The sequence below is a fragment of the Mesoplodon mirus genome (assembly GCF_964341445.2).
Source record: "Mesoplodon mirus genome assembly, chromosome: 10".
Taxonomy (NCBI): Eukaryota; Metazoa; Chordata; class Mammalia; order Artiodactyla; family Ziphiidae; genus Mesoplodon; species Mesoplodon mirus.
Window position 1 is genome coordinate 9,360,784 of NC_138986.1, and position 23,802 is coordinate 9,384,585.

The 23,802-nt window shown below is 39.4% G+C and overlaps 1 protein-coding gene across 2 annotated transcripts in view; it reads left to right on the plus strand.

The window, feature by feature from the left end:
• The window catches only part of SERAC1 (serine active site containing 1), a 76,931-nt gene that overhangs the window by 40,611 nt on the left and 12,518 nt on the right, over positions 1-23,802 (plus strand). For both annotated transcript variants that reach the window (XM_082634233.1, XM_082634234.1), the window contains 4 exons: positions 1,374-1,495; positions 2,495-2,623; positions 12,717-12,830; positions 14,653-14,815. In XM_082634233.1, coding sequence (XP_082490359.1) covers positions 1,374-1,495; positions 2,495-2,623; positions 12,717-12,830; positions 14,653-14,815 — 528 coding nt within the window. The remainder of the gene's footprint in view (positions 1-1,373; positions 1,496-2,494; positions 2,624-12,716; positions 12,831-14,652; positions 14,816-23,802) is intronic.

Consider the following 23,802-nt stretch of genomic DNA (forward strand, 5'->3'; position numbering starts at 1 on the left):
GCTGCATCAAAGTTATATTTGCATTCACTTTGACAGTCTGTTTGTCTTTAATACTAATACTTGGTTAAATGTGCCTAATTTTCATGTGTATATTTGTTTTTTAAGGAAGATTTTAAATATTTAGTTGTATTTAAAATCACAAGTTCTGCAGTAAAAGTACATGAGCAAGAGATCAGATCTGCTCTGAGTACAGGGACTAAAGTACACTTTGTTAGTAGAGTCATCTTGTAAAAATGGGTAAACAAATAAGAATAATGTTTTCAAAGAAAAATTTAGTCTCAGAATAAGATCTCTGTCTTCATACAAGTTAATTAGTTTGATTGAGTGGTGGCTATAATAATTTATAATAATTTGTAATGTAAAAATAAGCTTCTTTAATACGAGTGGAGACTTAGAATAAAAATCTGTTTCAAAATCTGCCTTCCAGGACTCCATTTCAGACTTCTGCTGTATCAGAAAAATCACAGTTGGAGCCCTGGCATGTAGATTTTTTTAAAGTTCCCCACTTGATTCTAAAGAGCTCACCCAAGTTATATAGTGCTGTTATTTAAAAATGTCTCTTTCAGTGGCTGCAGTTTATTTTTGATACATGTCCTTAATCCATTTGGGATGCTATAACAAAATACCTTAGACCGGGTAGCTTATAAACAACAGAAATTTATTTCTCACAGTTTTCTGGAAGCTGGGAAATATAAGATCAGGGTGCCAGCAGATCCTGTGTCTGGTGAGGATTGAGGGAGCTTTCTGGGGTCTCTTTTATAAGAGCACTAATCCCAGTCATGAGGGTGCCACCATCCTGACCTAATCACCTCACAGAGGTGCTACCTCCAAATACTATGACATTGGGGATTAGGTTTCAACACATGAATTTGGAAGGGACGCAAACAGTGTATAGCAATACATAAAGAATGGAATGGTGAAATCATGAAGGCTAAAACAAAGTACTACTGTCTGGAACCTCAGATTATTCATGGGCTTCATGGAATGTCAAAGCACCATATAGGTACCAGGGGATGACAGATTTAAATGGAACTCAGGTTTTTTGAGTAGTGATCAAAATAGCTTTTGGATGATGGAATTTTTTTTTTTTAAGAAGTTAAATTGGTTCTGACCTATCAGTTTTCACATTTGAGGTTTATTTTTTTCAAAAAGGTTAGTTTGATTGTGATATACCTAGATATATGTTGAGAATTATGAGATCAGTCATGGAAATGTTGGATATTTAGCTTACTGGTATTGTAAATGCAGTTGCAGTTAAAAAAAATTGGGGAAATTTTGAATTACAAACTTGTAGTTTAAAAGTTAAGTTGTTAATTTAACCTTTGAAATAACCATAAGCTAATTTGGGTGCTCGCAATATACTTTTACAATAGATTACCAGTATAGGATAATTGCTCAAGCCTGTGATCTGAGAACTCTTATTGGTCTGGCACGAAGCAAAGATAGTGATCTTCGCTTTTTTCTCCACCCACCTCCTTTGCCATCTTTAAAAGAAGTAAGTAAATAAAATAATCCAGTGAGTAAAAAATGTTTAATATATCATCTTCACTTTGGGTGCAAAATAACCATTCAAAAAGCAGTTTGTTGATTACTTGTCACAAGCAGGTAAACTAGGGTGTAAACCTGCAATTGTAGCTTCCATTCCAAGATTTCTTGATTCCACAGGAGGTGCTGTTTCTCCTAAATTATTTTCCCCTATGTGGAGTTGGGAGTCTCTATGCACCAGAGGGTGGCTTCTTAGCATATCAGCATCCATAAATTGTTCCTTTGTTCTAAAGTTGCCATAGAACAGTTTTTCTCAACCTCAACACTACTGACATTTTGGGCCAAATAATTCTTTGTCGTTGGAAGCTGTTCTGTACACTGTAGCAGCACCCCTGGCATCTACTCATTGGATGACGGCACCCCCAAGTTGTAACAGCCAAAAATGTCTCAGATATCGCTGAATAGTTCCTGGGGCGCAAAGCAGCCTCTGGAGAACTACTACACACAGATATTAATGTACTAATATACATGGATATTAATTGTTAACTACTAATATAGATATGAGAGCATGTTCCTTGAGTGCTTTTCTCAGACTTTTCTAGAAAATGAAAATCTGAAAACTTGCAATCCGTTTTTGAAAAATAGAAAAACAAATGATTCTAGATATTAGTTATTAGAAAAAATCAGGTAGGAGTAAGTTCTGCATCTTAAAAAGCCAGCTTTAGTTAGAAAGAATGTAATAATTCATTTTGAGTCAAGATGTGAAGTAGACTATGAGGTGAAAATCTTGAGCTATGCTTTGCAATAGGTCTTTCAGATTGAGTTAGCAGACATGAAAGTATAGAATTCAAAATTAAATGATCCTCTGCTAACCAGGGTGGTGACTGTTTTCAAGACTAAAAGCACTGATTCACCTCTCCTGTTTTGTTTTGGCTTTGATTCTTTGGGTACTTTTGTTATACTCAATTGTTCAGTTTAATTATGAAGAATTTATTTTCCTTTATTTCAGGATTCTTCCATTGAAGAAGAGCTCAGACAGTTGCTGGCTTCTTTACCTCAAACAGACCTAGATGAGTGCATCCAGTATTTTACATCTTTGGCTCTGAGTGAAAGCAGTCAAAGTCTAGCTGCTCAGAAGGTTAGCTCATTTATTCATTCAGTAAATATTTTTGAGGGCCCACTTTTCCAAGATATTGTGCCAGGGGCTCGCACTAAGAACTTCAGAACAGTCTTTTATCCATGAACTGAACAAACATCCTGATTCCTGGTTGTGTGCCACACAGTGGGCTAGGTGTTCAGGATAATGGGAGACAGGTAAATAAACAAAGTCACAGAGTGTGTAAGAGAGACACAGGTTACTCCAAGAGCCCATCAATCACTCTGTTTAAAAGACCATTTTAAAAAGGCTTCATAGGAAGTACTCTGAAGTCGCATCTTGAAGAACGAATAGTAATTGACAAGGCTTTAAAATATTACCTCTATGTTGGTGATGCCTAAACTCAATCTCTCTAGCCCTGTGTTCTCATCTAAGCTCTAGATTTGGATATTCAACCTCCTTCTTGACGTCTCTACTTGGATGTGTAATAGGCATCCCAACTTTACATGCCAAACCCACCCACCCTCTGCAAAGCTCTTCCTCCTCTAGTCTTTTTCATTTCAGTAGAGGGCAGAGTACCCCCCTAGTTGCTTAAGCTAAAGCCTAGGAATTCTTGCTTCCTTTCTTCCAGTTTCACCTAATCAGCAGTTACTGTGAGCTGTTCCTTCAAGTATACCCTGAATCCCTTTGTCTCACCACCTTCACTGTAGCCACTGACTCCTGGCCACCATCATCTCTTCTTCGTAGTGTCCTGTTCTTTCATCTTGCTTTCTCTTCTTCCTTTCATTTAGAAATAATTTGAGAGTCTCTTTCACAATTTTTTATTATTTCAGTTTATTGGGGGTTAATTCCTGTTTGTGGTGGCACAGACTCCTCCTTATGTTATATTGTAGATTAACATGTGTTAATCATTTTTACTGTGAGCTTATCTTTAGCCAGATTGTTTTCTATGGGAGTCCCAAGCACCTCAGATTCTAAATTTATCTCTACAGAGCAGTTTTTGTGTTTGCTTCTTTTGGATACCCTAGGAGTTCACTGTTAGGGACTAGTTTTTTATATTGATTCCTTAGTATGGAACTTCTGTAGCACATAGGTAGTATAAATTCAGATATATCTATGGATGGCAGAGTCTTAGGATTGTGATTTCTCACTCAAAGCCCCAAGCAGAAACAGGCTTCTTGTTGCTTTCATGGGCTGCTGGGCAGAGTTTTTCTAGACTCTCTTATAGACAAGGAGGCAATCTTTCCAAGGTTCTGCCTTTATATAGGGATCTCAAATCTAGCTCCCATAGCATGTGAGACTCAAAACCACATCTTCTGCACTGAACAAGTGTTAAAAGCCCATCCTGAGGTGCCTGCAGGAATTTTACATCATCAGCTATGTGCTTATCGCTTCTGCTGAATGTTCTGTTTTCAATTCTAGCACCCAAGTGTTTCCCTTTATTTATTTTTATTTTCTTTAGAGCTTGACTTTGTTTAATTTTTTTTTAAGATTTATTTATTGTTTATTTTATTTATTTTTGGCTGCATCGGGTCTTAGTTGCGGCACGCGGGATCTTTGTTGAGGCATGCAGGATCTCTCATTGAGGTGCGTGGGCTTCTTCTCTAGTTGTGGCGTGCGGGTTTTCTCTTCTCTCGTTGTGGCACTCAGGCTCCAGGGCGCATGGGCTCTGTAGTTTGTGGCATGTGGGCTCTAGCTGAGGCGCACGAGCTCAGTAGTTGTGGCACGCGGGCTTAGTTGCACCGCAGCATGTGGGATCTTAGTTTCCTGACCAGGGATCGAACCCGTGTCCCCTGCATTGTAAGGCGGATTCTTTACCACTGGACCACCAGGGAAGTCCCTGAGCTTGACTTTGTTTTAAAATAGCTTTTGTTATATTTTATTAAACATGTTTGTCATGGGAGGTGTTCACCATGTCAACTAAAGAAAAACACACAACCTAAAGTTGTGAGTTATGTTTTATTCGGGGGACCTTACTTAGGACTGTAGCCCAGGAAACAGCGTCTCATATAACTCTGCGGAACTGCTCCAAAGAGGTCAGGGAGGAGCCAGAAATATTGAGTTTTTGTTGGGAAAAAAAGCCACATAGTTGAACATCATAGATTACTGCTAATCACAGAGAACAGACATCTCAAGTTAATGGTTTTATGTAGGGGAAGATGCAAGAATCTGGGCTCACTGAAATTATTCCTTAGGTATGTACCTTAACTATCTAGGGCCAGTATCAAGCACAGAATGTTTCACGTTTCCCTCCACACTGAATTCCCCTCAGGCACACAGCAGGTGGGGGTGCTGCCGTGGCTGAAGGCTTGATGGCGGGCGCCATTGTTTGTTTTCTGTAATGGCAGGCTACGTTCTTTGTCCACAACTGGAAGCCAAGTTCACCATCTTGCTGGATCCAGAAAGCTTCCTTATCGCGTCTCCATCACCTCTGTGAGCTACAGACTCTATCCTCCAATTTACCTCTCCAGTTCTGTGTCCTCACAGCCGCCAGAGTGATGTTTTTAAAAACACAAGTTAGATCCAGTCATACTCCTGCTTGAAGCCGTCCAAATGGCTTCCCATTACATGTTAAGTCTGAGCCCTTTACTTTTTGTGATCCAGACATGGACTGGCCCTTGTTTACTGGTGTGTCTGCCCCTGGGGGTGGTGAGAGGATTGACAGGAAGGTGCCACTAGGCACAGTTACAGAGTGTAAAGTTTGTTTGGTGGCAAGGAGTCTGAAAACTGAAGGAAACCATGCATTAAGTGAGGAAGGCACGGCGTCTGCAGTGTCATCAGAGCTCTCAGAGTGCTCCACAGGGAAGCTCCACTCCTTTGGAATAAGGCTGCCTTCAGACGGGAAAAGGCGCCCCTTCTGATGGAGGTGTTGGTGTTCTCTCCCCACATCTCTTACTCCCATTGACTAGATGTAAATACCTGGCAGACAACTACCCACACATAGCAGAGGGCTTCTGAGTGAATCAAAGCAGCGTCCTAGGCGTAGCATCCTAAACAGACTCCAACTCCGGCCCGCCTGAGGGTGATTACTGAATGCCATTATTCTTGTGGTACCATTTCAGCAAGACTTTTGTCTTCGTAAAATATCTCTTATATCTCTAAGAGAAATCAAAACAAATTATAATCACTATTACTATAATAACTAATCAACTCAGTGAGGAGAAAGTATTTTATCAGTAAAACAAATCATAGTATTTTATATTCTTTTACCAGTTGAATTGCCAACTAAAAATTGGCACTCTCCATCTGCCTCTACAAGGATTAAGTCACTGGCCACTGCAGCCACTGACCATCAACACACCCTGAAGGGAGTTCAGGGCAGAGATCGGGAATGAGGTGCTCGGTGCTCTGGGAAAAACTGGCAGAACAGGCCTTCAGATAGTTAGACATTTTCAGGAGAAGGTTTTATGAGCCCAAGTTCTTGCATCTCCTCGTATCTAGAAAAGCACTGAGATCATTAGTGGTGACAGCTGCTCCTCGTGACGAGCAGCAAGCCTCTGACAACGTGTGCTTGACAGCACGTCCCCCCTTCTCTAAACTCATACATAATACTGACCTTGCCCCCTGACCTCTGTGGAGCAGTTCCTCTGAGCTGTCTGAGACGCTGTCTCCTTGGGCTGTAGTCCTCATTTTGCCCCAAATAAAACGTAACTCACAACTCTCACGTTGTTCATTTCTTTCAGTCAACAGAATGATTTGTCTTTTCCTCACCTCTGTTTTTATGAGAAATTAGGGACACATCAGTAGATATGACTTCTCTAGTATACTTTTTATAATTTCTCCTTTCAACCATGTCTTGGAGTCGTTCCAGTGAAGTGTAGTCATTTTCCTTTTGATGCTCAGAGCGCCACTGCCTGGCCACCAGAACCTGTTCCTTAGGCTGACCTCATTATCCTTTTAAATTTCATTCCCAGGGTGGCTGTGAGAGCACCCTTGTTTTCTGAGAGTAAGATGTCCCTGGCTCTTCTTGATTCTCCTGCCCTACTACGAGCGCCAGCTGCTCCTGCACGGCCTCCCACCCCCTGCCCTCTCCCAGAGCCGTCACGCACTTCTCTCCTCGCTCCTGTGCCAGAGCTCCTGGAACCTGGCCTGATGTTCCTCACTGTCAGCACAGACCATGTTCTGCTCATTACTATTCAGTTACCATCCCTCTGACTTCTAGAGTGTTCTGTCGCCTTCTACAGTGCTTCCTTACCTTTTGCTAAGTGAAGAGGAGAGTGGTTGAATACACTCTGCCACTTCTTTTCTGCCCAGAAGTCATGGCCTCAGCCTGCAGTTTAAAGAAGGAGCACATCTTTAGTTAGTTTAATATTGAAATAAATGCTTAGTTTCAATCCTGAGGTCCCATCTCATCAGATCAGTAAGCAGCTCCATCGTAGTTACTCTTATTTCCCCACCCCCTCCCCAGTTTAGTCAGGCTCTGGATTTTTTTTATATGCCAGTAAGTTGGGGATGAAGGAGTGGGAGGGGCATCCATCTGGCTTTTAGTGATCTGATCAGTTTATGACACACCTGTCCCGTGATAATCCCCAGGCTCCCTTCAAATGGAGTGAGCTGCTTCTGTACAAAACTGCTCACGTGAAGAGCTTCCTCTGGGCTTTAGCAGATAGCCTACAGTTATGATCGGGTTTAGAGCAGGGCTTCTTAATCTCTGTACACCCAAAGGTGCATCCCTTTGGTGATTGGTAAAGTCTATGAACTCATTTCTAGATGCATAAAATACAATTCATAGCATTACATGGGAAACCAATTATACTGAAAGACTGTTATCAAAATAAAAAATTTGTAACATAATTAATATATGTACTTCAATTTCAAACTTAAAGAATTGCAACAATAATACATTTCACTAGATTTGCCAGTTATTCATATTTTATCCCATTTGTTTTATCATTCCCCATTTACTCTCCCTCTTTCTATAGATATATTTTTATATGTCTATTTACACACATCTGCTGTTTCCACCCTGAACCTTTTGAGAGTTAGGTGCAGTGTCGATTTTAGGTCACCAGTGTGAGAATGTGCAGTTGGCATGCAAAGGAACGAGGAGCATAATGTTCTTTCCAGGTAGCTGCAGCAAGTGGTGGGGAAGTAGCTGCGCTTTCTGTTGTTGAGAGTCACACAGACTGCTGCTGTTTCTGTGGTTTATTGTCTGTGTTTATAATTGAATACAATGAAAAAATTTAGTTCAGTGTTAGGAAAATAGAGATGTAATTTTTTCCCAGCCAAGCTTACATCCTCTCTCCCCTGAATTCTATCTACCCAGACCCTTAAGGATGACCTGGGTTACAAACTCATGCTTTAGAATGAACGTCATTTACGCTGTTAGTTTGCACAAGTTGCAGAGCTCTAAGGTTGTAACTTTTTACGAAGAAACACAGAGATTAGCTCTCACACATATTAAAACAAAGGGGCCCACAACCACAACTAGAAGCAGTATCAAAACTCCCCATCCTCCCTGCTCCCCACCCACCCTGGCAATGATTTGCCTTCCCTCCTTTTATTCTTTCTGTTCATTGGGAGAGCTGGGTCAGTGAGAGTGAAAGTACTTCTCCCACATCTGTCACCTCCTTCCACATCTAAAGCCTTGGTAGCTATCCAAGATCTGCCTGGGAATTTGTTGACTGCAGTTCTGGTGGGAGGTCAGGGGATGGGCCAGGGTGGTCCTTGGTCTTCTACTATCCCAGATATTACTATCAAGATTGCTCCTACTTTGATGTCAGGATCCGGGTTTCAGTCTTGTTTTGGTTTTTGTTACCATCTGGACACTCCCCATCAGTCAGCCTGTCTCCAGTTTCAACATCGGTTAGAGGACCTCAGGTGAATGTGACCTAGAGCCTAAGGATGCAGAAGTTTGGACATTTTAGATTATGATTTCTTTTTGATCTAATGTAGCAAACTGCCTGGAGTCAAGAGAACAGTGGGTATGGTGCATTGAAATCATTTCCCATCGTAAAGCTTTTATGGTCTTGGCTAAGGACAATCCAGCTAAAATCTTGCATTTCTAGTATTATCATCTTCCCTTGTAATTTCCCAGAGTCTCTCTGAAATCAGCTAAGCCATTAAGGTCTGAAGTCCTTGCATCAAGACACTTCTAACATCCATCTGCATAAGTATAGCAATGGGTTGTGATTGAGAGGAAGATGCCAATAGATGGGGTTTAAGGATGGGAGATTTCTTTAATGCCAGAGGATGTGGAAACCTACAGAGATGCTTACACAAAACAGGAGACTATGCAGCTTGCTTTCAGAGGGATGGACAGGCTTCCAAGGTTCTGCAAGTTCCTCATGATGTACAGCCGCGCAGATCAGGGATTCCTTCTGTTGGGATGAACCCATCATGGTCATCTGCGAACTCCCTGTACCTTCCCTCCTTCCGACTTTGGTTATGGGTAAATCTGCTCATCAAGTGTAAGTAACAGAGACAAAGCAAACCCAGCTCATTTCTAAGTGTTTGTAGGAGAATAGATAATTATTTTCAGACATTGCATCTCTTAGCAGGCCTCAGCATCAGCTTGCCTGACTCTGTTTCTTTACCACCTTTCTGACCTTCCCCTCCCCTCCCTCCCTCATGCACACTGTGCTCCAGCCACACTGGCCTTTTCTTTCCATTCCTTAAACTTGCTCATTGTGTATCTACTTGTGTTCCCTCTGCCTGGACTGCTTTGCCACCGGCCTGTCCCATGGCTGCCTCCTTCTTGTCCCTCAGATCTCTGCTTGTCAGCTCCTCAGACAGACCTTCCTCTTTATCTCAAATGTTTATTGCATTTATTGCCCTTCATAGCATTTTTCCCATTCTGTAACTATTTTATATATTTATTTGCTTGCTTATTTCTGTTTTTCTCTTCTGTTTTTCTCTTTCTTCTTCTGATTTCTCTTATAATCTCCCCAGTACCAAGTACAGTACCTCGGACACAATATGCTCTCAATAAATATTTATTGAATAATGAATGGATGAATCATGACATTGCTAAAAGAGCCAGCTGTACACAAACTTATATATACTTAAATAACTGGCATATTTCTGTTGTGAATCAAAGCATTTTTGTATGACAAAGAAAAAACAGAGATAGCTCTAAGGGTTATGTTTAATTGGAAGGTAGATTATATGGTAAGAAAATACCTATTATGTATTAAATTATTTGGCTGGTATAAACCTGTTGAAATGGATTTGAAAAATACCACGTTAACTCATAGTAGTGTTGTGTCTCTGAGTATCATAAGAAAATGATACATAAAAAGCTTTGTTGGGCCTCCCTGGTGGCGCAGTGGTTGAGAGTCCGCCTGCCGATGCAGGGGATGCGGGTTCGTGCCCCGGTCTGGGGGGATCCCATGTGCCGCGGAGCGGCTGGGCCCGTGAGCCATGGCCGCTGGGCCTGCGCGTCCGGAGCCTGTGCTCCGCGGCGGGAGAGGCCACGGCAGTGAGAGGCCCGCATACCGCAAAAAGGAAAAAAAAAAAAAAAAAAAAAAAAAAAAAAAAAGCTTTGTTATATACCTGTAATTAATATACAATATGGATATAAGTTCTTTACTAACTTGATTAGTTGACATTTCCTTTTATGCTTTTATTATTATTGTCTCCTTTTCATTTTTATGCTTACCCATTATTATTATTTTTAACATTGTCACTTTCTCCACCTCTTCCTATGGATTTCTTTGATCCTTAAGAAATTGTTTTTCAGTATATCTTAATCCAGTGATAAAGAAGCAGTACCCATGTATATTGACTTTTGTGTTAGGAGTTAGAAAATACTTTGTATGACCACACTATGGATTTATACATTTTATTTATTCCTTTTTCCTTATGCTTCTTACTGCCACACAATTTGCCAGTTCACAAATAACTTAAAGCTTTGCCAACAAGGATAAAATGGGAACTGCACTCTTATATCCCACTTTAAAAATGATCAGGAAAAATGAAAATCCTGGATCGTTTTTCTCTTCCTTCTCCCTGTTCTTTCCTTGGAACACTTAGGTTGGAAAGAGGTCAGGTGATTTGAAGGTGTGATGTAAGGAGAGGGGTTTGGGGGAGGCAGGTTGTGGTGGTAGGTTTTTAAGAAAAATTTCCCACCCCCCAAAGCCCACCAGTCCACCCTCTACCCTTATCTCTGCTGGAGGAGGCAAGGACTGTCAATGAGTTAGCCCTTCCCAATCCTCCATTTATTTTATTTTATTATTTTAAAATTTTATTTATTTAATTTATTTTTGGCTGCATTGGGTCTTTGTTGCTGCATGTGGGCTTTCTCTAGTTGCGGTGAGCGGGTGCTACTCTTCATTGCGGTGCGGTGGCTTCTCTTACTGCGGAGCACAGGATCTAGGCGCGCGGGCTTCAGTAGTTGTGGCTCATGGGCTCTAGAGTGCAGGCTCAGCAGTTGTGGCGCACGCGGGCTTAGTTGCTCCGCGGCATGTGGTTTCGTCCCGGACCAGGGCTCGAACCTGTGTCCCCTGCATTGGCAGATGGATTCTTAACCACTGCGCCACCATGGAAGCCCCCAATCCTCCATTTAAGTAGCATGAATCTTTGAGATCCAAGCATGTTTAAAATCAGTAAAAAAGAAGATTATTGTATCAGAGAAGACAGCATGAATAAGAATTAGAGTGGCCAAACATTTTGAACATTTACTAGGTTTACTGAACCATGAACCCTATAAATTAACTCAGAATGCAGAAACTTATGGACTGTATTTCCTACAGGAAACACTGGGCTTTATATATACATTTTTGAAAGACACTACCTTGTAGTTGTCCTCTTTTGCCAGCAGGTGGTCTGTGTGCACACAATTACGACCTCTAGTTCAAATACAAAGCGCTTCAAAAGAAGATACAGTAATAAATCTTCCTTGTATCTCCCCACCCCAGTATACACATGTAGTTAACACACTTTTTTACGCAAATGGTAGCATATGGTACGCACTCTCTGCTCCTTCTTTTTCTCACCTAAGGGTTTAACTTAGAGACTGATGTATATCAATATATGAAGAGACTCACATAGCATTCCATTGTATAATTGTACCATCCTTTATTTAACCAACCCTCTATTGAAGGACATTAGGGAGCTTCAATCTTTTGTTCTTACAAACAGAGCTGCAATGAACAAACTTGTACCTATATCACTTTGCCAGTGTGTGAGTGTCCTGTAGGATAAATTGTTGAAGGGCATGGGCACTTGTAATTTTGACAGCTGTCGCTAAATTGTCCTCCATAGAAGTAGCCCGTTGATATTACCAGCAGCAGGGTAATGAGAACGTCTTATTTCCCCACCTGTCTGATAGATGTAAAATATCCTTTCTTATCTATTTTAGAGGCATTATATTTCTTTTCCTAAGAACTGTTTATGATTGTTGCTCATTTTTCTATAGCCTTGTTGGTATTTTCTCACTGATTTTTAGGAGATTATTGCATGTTACTGATCTGTGGTAATAGTTGAAATTTTCTTTTCCCCATTTATTCTTACGTTTTAATATCTATTAAGACTAGTCCCCGCTACTCTTCTGTTTCATAATTTTCCTAACTCTTCTGTTTATTCTTCCATGTGAACTTGAATTTCAACTTAAGGAAAATTAAAAGCGCTCTCTCTTGTTTTTCTGGCCGTGCCGCGCGGCCAGGGACTGAACCCGACCAGGGCCTGAACCCAAGCCATGGCAGCAAAAGCTCTGAGTCCTAACCACTGGACCGCCAGGGAATTCCCTTTTTTTTTTTTTTTAATTAAAAGCTCTCTGATAATTGTTATCATTGTCTTTATTTTAAATTTTTCCAGTAATGCCTTTTCTGTTATTTTCATTGATAGATTTTTAAATAGACTCAACTGGCATAATCTGACACTAGAACATTTGTTCAGCTCTGGGCTTTTCTTACTGGGTAAAGATTTATGTGTTAGTCTCTGTACTTTCAGATAAGAGGACACAGAGGAAAGAATTGAGAAAGTCTCAAAGACTGCTCTCTTCTAAGAATAATTCCACATGTTTTCTAGTCTAGCAACAGTTTGCATAATGAAAGTTCCCTGCAAGTTTCCAGAATATTTTGAGTCTTACATATTAGTTCGTTCTAATACTGTATATAGTACAGAGATTTTTTTTTGTCAAACAAAAAATATTAGACACTTTTTTCACTAAGAATTTTAATTATCTCACTTTCAGGGTGGTTTATGGTGTTTTGGAGGAAATGGACTTCCTTATGCTGAAAGTTTTGGAGAAGTTCCTTCAGCTACAGTGGAAATGTTCTGTTTGGAAGCTTTAGTAAAACATTCTGAGGTAATTTACATTTTCAAAATATGGTTTACTTTTTATGATCACAGTGAAAAAATTATATATGTTGGTTCATTCAAGGGAAATAATTCTCATTTTTTATAAAAGAAAAAAAAGCTTTTCACTTGTTTTTAAATCTCTGCTTTTTTCTCAATTGTCAGAATTGATAATCATGATTTAGCAACAAACATGAATTTCACTTTTGCTAAGTATTTCTAAAAATGGATTTAATCTTAATTGCACATAAAGCAACCTGTTGTCTAAATATGGCATTTACCTTTGTGTTATGCTGTCTTGCATTACCTTTCTCAGATAATTTTTACAAGTAATATTACCAGGGAGTTAATTTCCAGTAAAATATCTGCAAAAGATGTGTTAAGATAGAAAAAAAGTAAATACTTGGAAAAAGTATTTACTTGACCGTAGTCTTGATTTTTAACCATAGCATACATATGTCAATGATGTAAAAATTTTTTTGGCATTATGACAACTTTTCTATCATCATAGTTTGATTTTAAAAAGAAAAAAGCAACAAACTTTGTGGTGCTCAAACATCAGTGCATAAAAATCATCCAGGAAGCATATTAAAAATGCACATTCCTGCTCACCTCTAGCAATTGTAATTTAGTAGATGTGAGGTGGAGTCCAGGAGTTTGCATTTGTAACAGGCATCCCTTGTGAGGCCGATGTAGTTGGTTCACCCCACATCATGAGAAACACCATCCTAGAGGTTCTAAACGCTCCAGTTTAATTGGGAACCATTAGACATGGCACAAAAGCATGGTGCTCTCTGGTCATCTCAGTTCCCACGGGTGGAGTTAGGAATCGAGCACAAAGCAGAGTCATTAGTGTGGTAACACACTAAAAAGGGAATGTGGGAAAGTAAGCTTGATTTTTTGTGACTTATGACTGATTTCTGAATCAATAGGTACATCTGCAGTAGAATGTCCAGTGCATGGAATGTAATAGTTACCTTTCCAGAAACTTTTCAACATATTACCTATCTCACTTGATACATGTCTAAAAGGCATACTTTTTAAATGCATATAAAATGTGGTAAAATTTTATAAAAATTTAGTGAGTGAAAATCATTGCATATACATGACATGATATCACATAAGTGATAAAACTAAGTGCTGGGGAGAGGTAAGGCTGTGCTGGTGACGCTGGCAGACTGTAATGGCTTGTTGGTCAGTTATGTCACCTTACCTTAATGTATATATTTCCTTTGGCTTTCTTTTCTTTCTTTCCTCCATTAAAAATTCACATCCCTCTTTCTTTCTTTTTAATTTTTACTTGATCTTCCTCTTTAAAAAAAAATTCCAGCTCTTGAATTTGAGGAGAGTCCCATAGCTGTGGGCTTGTGTGGGGTAGTAGTAGGGCCAGAGATGTTGCTTATCTCTATATGGGAGTTCTTATAGGCAGAAGCAAAATCTGCCACTTACACAGGGGGATTATTTCCTGTTATCAGGTGCAGATTTCTCAAGGGTAGAGAACCTTTTAAGGTAGTTTCAAGCCAATCAAAGTATCAGTATAAATTGAAACAATTCTGTAATAACGACATTGTGGTTACATCCGAGAACTAAGCAGAATAACTTTAAGGATAAAAATGTCACAAGTCCTAGTGGCCTTAATTTTTCAGTGATTTTAAAGCACTTCCCACACAGATATGGGTTTGCTTATTTATTTGAGCTGAGAGTTTTGGGGGGGGGTCTCTCTGGGTCTCTTCCTTGAGCAGGAGCCACCTGGCTGCCCACCAGCATGCTGTGTCACCTGGTTAGTGAATCTGTGCAACATAAAGTGAGCTTTCATTAATTTATTGTGCTAGATACCCACACATTGTGATAAAATTGAAGCAAATGGAGGCTTACAACTACTGCAGAGGCTGTACCAACTTCACAAGGACTGTCCTAAAGTACAGAGAAATATAATGCGTATCCTTGGAAATATGGCTTTGAATGAACATCTTCATTCTACTATAGTTCGCTCAGGTAACAACTTTACATACCGAGTATTATGGATCCAGTCCTTTGTTCTTCTCCCACCTCCACCCCTCATTCATGCTACGCTAATTTTTCAATAGGCTTAAGACTTTGCTTAGGGTTAGTTTTGGGTCCTTAGAGCATGTCATTTTAGAAGGGCAAGGAATTGCTTGAGACATGGATAGTCCACACCTAAGCTCATCAGTGTGTGGACAGTCACAGGAGAGCAGTTTTTGCCATGATGACCATCTAATTGTTTATATTATCTTTTATATGATCTGGTTAACCAAGAGGCACAGTAAGACTAAAAAGAAGTCTACTGTGTAATTGATTTTCCCCCTTGCAACTAATAAACCGCCGGTGGGGAGGTACTTTAGATGAAAATTCCTGCCTGATCCAGTCTTTATCATGATGGTTGCACAACGATGATTTTCCAACTGCAGCATCCCTTCCTCGTTTACTTTTCAGCATCTGGCATTCTACTGTAAGCAAGAGTTCTTCCCTCTCCTTCCTTCTCACTTTCCTTCCTTTCTTCCCTCTCCTCCCTCCTTTCCTTCTCTCTCCCTCCCTCCCTATCAGTATGCACACATGGTTTCCTATTTTTTTAATAGTTTACAACTTATTACTGTCCTTAATAATTTGATGCCAGATTGTCTCAGCTTTGGTTAGTAGGAGCCTGGCAAATTGGCTCCTGTGTCCTTTGATATGCCCACATCATTTTGGGAGGAATTCCTTACTTTCCAGTATAACAAGATGTTCTAGGCTCATTTGTTCAAAGAATCCTATTTCCTTTTAGTAGAGAATGATTTTTAGAGACCAAGATCTGGGTACTGTCTAGATGTGCTTATTGCTCCTGGGGTGTCTTTGCTTCTGGGCTCTTTCAGTGGAAAAAGCAGGGTGATATATACAAATATATGTATGCATATACACAAATAAATATACATACCTGTGTGCACATATACATGCATATGTTCAACAATATTTATTAGAAACGATGAATTTACATTTTTTTCTTGTATCGCTCTTTTTTTTTTTTTTTTTTGAATTTACATTTAAGAGTGTCTTGATCAGCAGAAGTTTTTAACTTGCTGAAATCTGATTCGGGGATCAGCAGACTTTTCTATAAAGGACCACTTACTGTATTGGTTTAATTTGTTCCTCTTTTTTTATGGATTATTAAGGTAGAAACTTAGATCACTGATTTTAACCTTTTTTCTTGTTTCAGTTAATCTATTACTGTGTAACAGACCACCCTAAAACTCACTGGTTAAAACAGCAGCCATATATTTTGTTCATGAATCTGAAATTTGGGCAAGATTCAGTAGGGAGGGCCCTTATGTGCTATATGCAGCATCAGCTGGGCAGCTCAGCTGTGAGATGGAGGATACATTTTGAAGATTGCTCGTGCACATGGCTTGCAAATTGGTACTGGTTCTCAGCTGGGAGCTCAGCCGGGGCTGGGGGCATTGGCTTCTTTCAACACTCGCCTTGGGCTTCCTTAAAGCCTGATGGCTGGGTTCCAAGGGCAAATGTTCCAAGAGAGAGACAGGTATAAACTCTTTTGCCTTTTTTTTTTTTTTTTTTTTTTTCGGTACGCGGGCCTCTCACTGCTGTGGCCTCTCCCGTTGCGGAGCACAGGCTCTGGACGTGCAGGCCCAGCGGCCATGGCTCACGGGCCCAGCCGCTCCGCGGCACGTGGGATCCCCCCAGACCGGGGCACGAACCCACGTCCCCTGCATCGGCAGGCGGACTCTCAACCACTGCGCCACCAGGGAAGCCCTCTTTTGCCTTTTATAATCAAGCACTGGAAGTAAGTTTTGCATGATCTGTTGATTAAAAGTTAGTCACTAAGGCTAGCTCATATTTGAGGAGAAGGGATTTAGAAGGGGTTTAGACCCATCACCTCTTGATGAGAATGAATGGTGTCAGAAGGATTTGAAGACATGTTTTAAAGTCATTACAGTTATTTTCTAATATAGGTATTTAGAGCTGTAAATTTCCTCTAACCTGCTTTAGATGCATCCCTCAAATTTTGGATATATTGTATTTTCATCATTATTCAGTTTGAAATATTTTCTAATTTCCCTTATGGTTTCTTCTTTGGCTCATGGGTTACTTAAAAGTGTGCTGCATAACTTACAAATATTAATGGCTTTCTAGATATCGTATGTCTTTGATTTCTAGTTTAATATTCCATGCATTCAAAGAACACACTCTGTAAGATTTTAGTTTTTGGAAATGTGACACTTATTTGATGGCCCATTTTATGGTCTATCTTGGTGAATGTTCTGTGTGTACTTGAAACGAAGGAATATTCTGTAGTTGTTGGATGATGTGTTTTATACATAACAGTTCAACCAAGTTGGTTGATCATATTATTCAAATCTTCTCCAGATCTTTACCGAGTTTTGTCTAGTTTAATGAATTACTGAGACATGTTAAATTCTTCAACTGTGATTGTGAATTTGTTTCTCCTTTAATTCTATCAGATTTTTCTTCCTGGTGAAATGTTCATTTTTTTATTATTAAGTATTGTCTCTATCACTGGTAATACTCCTTTTCTTCAAGTCTGCTTTGTCAGGTATTAAAATAGCCATACTGGCTATTTTTTTTTATGCTTGCTGTTTGCATTGCATATCTTTTGTCTTTTTCCCTTCTTTTGCTTTCATTTTTCTGTGACTAAAAATAAGTACATCTCTAAGACAGCACATACTTGCATCTTTTTTAAGAAGTTCAGCTTGATAATCCCTTTTAATTGAAGTGTTTTGTCTCTTTAGCTCTAATGTAATTATTGATATTGTTTGGTTGTGTCTGTTGTCTTGCTCTTGCAATTTGTCCCCTCTCTGGTTTTTGTTTCTTTTTTTCTCCTGTACAGTCTATCTTAAATTCGTATTATACCATTTTGTATATAACGTGAGAGTCTCACAACAGTATAATTCAGTTTATACCCTCTGCCATCCTTTGTGGTATTGTCATAATTATAGACCATAATATGGTATAGACCACATATGTTACAGACCTCACAATATATTGTTGTTATTTTTAACAGTCAAGTGATATTTAAAGAACATAAGAAAACTTTTTATTTACATGTTTATAATATACAGCGCTCTTTTTTTTTTTTTGGTGTGTTAGTTTCTGCTTTATAACAAAGTGCATCAGTTATACATATACATACGTTCCCGTATCTCTTCCCTCTTGCGACTCCCTCCCTCCCACCCTCCCTATCCCACACCTCTAGGTGGTCACAAAGCACCGAGCTGATCTCCCTGTGCTATGTGGCTGCTTCCCACTAGCTAGCTATTTTACGTTTGGTAGTGTATATATGTATATGTCCATGCCACTCTCACTTTGTCACAGCTTACCCTTCCCCCTCCCCATATCCTCAGGTCCATTCTCTAGTAGGTCTGTGTCTTTATTCCTGTCTTACCCCTAGGTTCTTCATGACATTTTTTTTTCTTAAATTCCATATATATGTGTTAGCATATGGTATTTGTCTTTCTCTTTGTGACTTACTTCACTCTGTATGACAGACTCTAGGTCCGTCCACCTCATTACAAATAGCTCAATTTTGTTTCTTTTTATGTCTGAGTAATATTCCATTGTATATATTTGCCACATCTTCTTTATCCATTCATCCAATGATGGACACTTAGGTTGTTTCCATCTCCTGGCTATTGTAAATAGAGCTGCAGTGAACATTTTGGTACATGTCTCTTTTTGAATTATGGTTTTTTCAGGGTATATGCCCAGTAGTGGGATTGCTGGGTCATATGGTAGTTCTATTTTTAGTTTTTTAAGGAAACTCCATACTGTTCTCCATAGTGGCTGTACCAATTCACATTCCCACCAGCAGTGCAAGAGTGTTCCCTTTTCTCCACACCCTCTCCAGCATTTATTGTTTCTAGATTTCTTGATGATGGCCATTCTGACTGGTGTGAGATGATATCTCGTTGTAGTTTTGATTTGCATTTCTCTAATGATTAATGATGTTGAGCATTCTTTCATGTGTTTGTTGGCAGTCTGTATATCTTCTTTGGAGAAATGTCTATTTAGATCTTCTGCCCATTTTTGGATTGGGTTGTTTTTTTGTTATTGAGCTGCATGAGCTGCTTGTAAATTTTGGAGATTAATCCTTTGTCTGTTGCTTCATTTGCAAATATTTTCTCCCATTCTGAGGGTTGTCTTTTGGTCTTGTTTATGGTTTCCTTTGCTGTGCAAAAGCTTGGAAGTTTCATTAGGTCCCATTTGTTTATTTTTGGTTTTATTTCCATTTCTCTAGGAGGTGGGTCAAAAAGGATCTTGCTATGATTTATGTCATAGAGTGTTCTGCCTATGTTTTCCTCTCATCTTCCTTCTTTTCTATCTAAATTTGTGTCTGATATTATTTCACTTCAACCTAAAGACCTGGATCTGCTGCCAACAAATTCTGTCACCTTTCATTTTCTGAAAATGTCTTGACTTTGTCTTTATTTTATTATCCAGGGAAAGGGTATTTTCCATGGATAAAGAGTACTTTCTTGACAGTGTGTTACTTTTTTCTGTCAGCACTTAAAAAATATCATTCCATTCTCTCTATTTTTTTTTGACCCAAGCCGAACATCAACCTTTTATTGATAACAAAGCAGCAGTTTGGAGGCATGTTTCCAAGACACCAAGAGCAGGCTTCTGTCCCCATGTTCTGTGTGTGTGTGTGTGTGTTGTCTGATGAGAAGTCTCTTCTTATGCCCGCTTTTCTTCTCTTATATGAAATGTGTCTTTTTTCCTGTCTTCTTTTTAGATTGTGTCTTTTTTCCTGTCTTCTTTTTAGATTGTCAGCAGCTTGACTATGAAGTGCCTAGTCTATTTTTATATTTATCTTGCTTGGGGTCTACTGAGCTGACTGAATCTGTGAGTTGATGTTTTTCATCAAATTTGGAAACTTTCCAGCTTGTCTATCTTTAGCTATTCTTTTTTTTTTTTTTTTTTTTTTTTTTTTTTTGCTGTACGCGGGCCTCTCACTGCTGCGGCCTCTCCCGTTGCGGAGCACAGGCTCCGGACACACAGGCTCCGCGGCCATGGCTCGCGGGCCCAGCCGCTGCGCGGCATGCGGGATCTTCCGGGATAGGGGCACGAACCCGTGTCCCCTGCATCGGCAGGCGGACTCTCAACCACTGCGCCACCAGGGAAGCCCTAGCTATTCTTTTTTTGTCCCTTTTTCTCTCTTCTTTCCTCTTGGGACTTCAATTATGTATATTAAATCTCTTGATTCTGTTCCACAGGTCATTGAGACTCTGTCCATGTCTTTCCAAAAAGTTTTTTTCTCTGTGCTTTACCTTTCTTTTTTTAATGTATTTTTTAATTGAGGTATAGCTGAAGTTTCAGATATACAACATACTAATTCACAATTTTTAAGGATAATACTTCATTTATAGTTATTGTAAAATATCAGCTATATTCCCTATGCTGTACAATATATCCTTGTAGCTTATTTATCTTATACATAGTAATTTGTACCTCTTAATTTCATATCCCTATCTTGCCCCTCCCCCCTTCCCTCTCTCCACTGGTAACTGCTAGTTTGTTCTCTGTATCCATAAGTCTCTTTTTTGTTACGTTTGCTAGTTTATTTTTTAGGTGCCACATATAAGTGTTATCATACAGTGTTTGTCTTTCTGTTGTATCATACAGTGTTTGTCTGTTGTCTGACTAATTTCACTAAGCATAGTACCCTCCAAGTCCATCCATGTTGTTGCAAATGGCAGAATTTCGCTCTTTTTATGGCTGAGTAGTACTCCATTGTGTGTGTGTGTGTATATAATACACACACACACACACACACACACACACACACACTATATCTTCTTTACCCAGTCATCTACTGCTGGACATTTAGGTTGCTTCCATATCTTGGCTATTGTAAACAGTGCTTCTATGAACATTGGGGTGCATGTATCTTTTCAAATTAGTGTTTTAGTTTTATTTGGATATATACCCAGGAATGGAATTGTGGGGTCATAATCTAATTCTGTTTATAGTTTCTGAGGAACCTCCATACTGTTTTTCACAGTGGCTGCACCAATTTACATTCCCACCAACAATTTAGAAGCGTTCCCTTTTCTCCACATCCCTGCCAGTATTTGTTAGCCGTGTTCTTTTTGATGGTAGCCATTCTGACAGGTGTGAAGTGATAATCTCATTGTGGTTTTGATTTGCATTTCCCAGTGTTGAGCATTGTTTCATGTACCTGTTGGCCACCTGTACGTCTTCTTTGGAAAAATGTCTATTCATGTCTTCTGCCCATTTTATTTTTTTTTTATTTTTTTATAACAAATTTAATCAGTTATACATATACATATGTTTCCATAACCCCTCCCTTTTGCGTCTCCCTCCCACCCTCCCTATCCCACCCCTCCAGGCGGTCACAAAGTACCGAGCTGACCTCCCTGTGCTATGCGGCTGCTTCCCACTAGCTATCTACCTCACGTTTGGTAGTGTATATATGTCCATGCCGCTCTTTCACTTTGTCACATCTTCTGCCCATTTTAAAATCAGGTTATTTTGGGTTTTTTTGATGTTGAGTTTTATGAGCTGTTTATATATTTTGGATATTAACCCCTTATGGGTCATATCGTTTGCAAATATTTTCTTCCATTCAGTAGGTTGTCTTTTCATTTTGTTGATGGTTTCCTTTGCTGTGCAAAAGCTTTTAAGTTTAATTAGGTCCTATTTGTTTATTTTTGCTTTTGTTTCCTTTGCCTTAGGGGACAGGTCCAAAAAAATATTGCTATGATTTATGTCAAAGAGTATTCCACCTATGTTTTCTTCTAGGGATTTTATGGTTTCAAGTCTTACATTTAGGTCTTTAATCCATTTTGAGTTTATTTTTGTATATGGTGTAAGAAAATGTTCTAATTTCATCCTTTTACATGTAGCTGTCCAGTTTCCCAGCACCACTTATTGAAGAGACTGTCTTTTCTCCATTGAGTATTCTTGCCCCCTCTGTTGTAGATTAATTGACCGTAAGTGTGTGGGTTTATTTCTGGGCTCTCTGTTCTGTTCCATTGATCTGTATGTCTCTTTTTGTGCCAGTACCATACTGTTTTGATTAATGTAGCTTTGTAGTAAAGTCTGAAGTCAGGGAGCATGGCTTCTCCAGCTCTGTTTATTTTTCTCAAGATTGTTTTGGCTATTCAGGGTCTTTTGTGTTTCAATACAAATTTTTAAATTATTTGATCTAGTTCTGTGAAAAATGCCATTGGTATTTTGATAGGGATTGGATTGAATGTGTAGATTGCCTTGGGCAGTATGGTCATTTAAACAATATGAATTCCTCCAATCCATGAACACAGTATATCTTTCCGTCTGTATGTGTCATCTACAGTTTCTTTCATCAGTGTCTTTTTTTTTTTTTTTTTTTTTTTTTTTTGCGGTATGCGGGCCTCTCACTGCTGCGGCCTCTCCCGCTGCGGAGCACAGGCTCCGGACGTGCAGGCCCAGCGGCCACGGCCCACGGGCCCAGCCGCTCCGCGGCATATGGGACCCTCCCGGACCGGGGCACGAACCCGTATCCCCTGCATTGGCAGGCGGACTCCCAGCCACTGCGCCACCAGGGAGGCCCCATCAGTGTCTTATATATAGTTTTCCGAGTACATGTATTTTACCTCCTTAGGTAGGTTTATTTCTAGGTATTTTATACTTTTTGATGCAGTGGTAAATGGTAAGTGGTAAGTGGTAAATCCTTAATTTCTCTGACAGTTCATTGTTAGTGTATAGAATGCAACAGATTTTTGTATATTAATTTTGTATCCTGCAGCTTTATTGAATTCATTGTTGAACTCTAGTAGTTTTTTTGGTGGCACCTTAGGATTTTTTTATGTATAAAGTATCAAGTCATCTGCAAACAATGACAGTTTTACTTCTTCCTTTCCAATATGAATTCCTTTTAATTCTTTTTCTTATCTGATTGGTGTGACTAGGACTTCCTAAACTATGTTGAATAAAAGTGGAGAGAGTGGGAATCCTTGTCTTGTTCCTAATCTTAGAGGAAATGCTTTCAGCTTTTCTCCATTGAGTATGATGTTAGATGTGGACTTGTCATATATGGCCTTTATTATGTTGAGGTATGTTCCCTCTATACCCATTTTTTGGAGTTTTTATCATAAATGGATGTTGAATTATTTTTATTATTTTTTTAAATAAATTTATTTATTTATTTTTGGCTGCGTTGGGTCTTGTTGCACATGGGCTTCTCATTGCGGTACTTCTCTTGTTGCGGAGCACGGGCTCTAGGCATGTGGGCTCTAGAGCACAGGCTCAGTAGTTGTGGCACACGGGCTTAGTTGCTCTGTGGCATGTGGGATCTTCCTGGACCAGGGATCGAACCCATGTCCCCTGCATTGGCAGGTGGATACTTAACCACTGCACCACCAGGGAAGTCCCCTGGCTGTTGAATTCTGTCAGTAGCTTTTTCTTCATCTTTTGAGATGATCATATGGTTTTTATTCTTTAGTTTGTTAATGTGGTGTATCACACTGATAGATTTGAAGATATTGAACCATCTTTGCATCTCTGGGATAAATTACATTTGATACATGGTGTATGATCCTTTTAAGGAGTCATCAAATTCAGCTTACTAATATTTTGTTGAGAATTTTTGCTTCTATGTTCATCAGTGATATTGGTCTGTAATTTTATTTTTTTGTGATATCTTTGTCTGGTTTTGGTATCAGGGTGATGCTGGCCTTTTTGCATGAGTTCAGAAGCGTTCCTTCCTCTGCAATTTTTTGGAACAGAATGAGCAGGATAGGTGTTAATGCTTCTCTAAATGTTTGGTAGAATTCACTTGTGAAGCCATCTGGTCCCGGACTTTCGTTTGTTGGAAGTTTTTTTTTTTATTACTGATTCAATTTCATTATTGGTAACTGGTCTGTGTACATGGCTCAAGTATAAAATCAAGTCACAGGCCAGTAGGAATAGTATAATTCCATTTAGGCAAAAAAAAGAGAAAAAAGCAT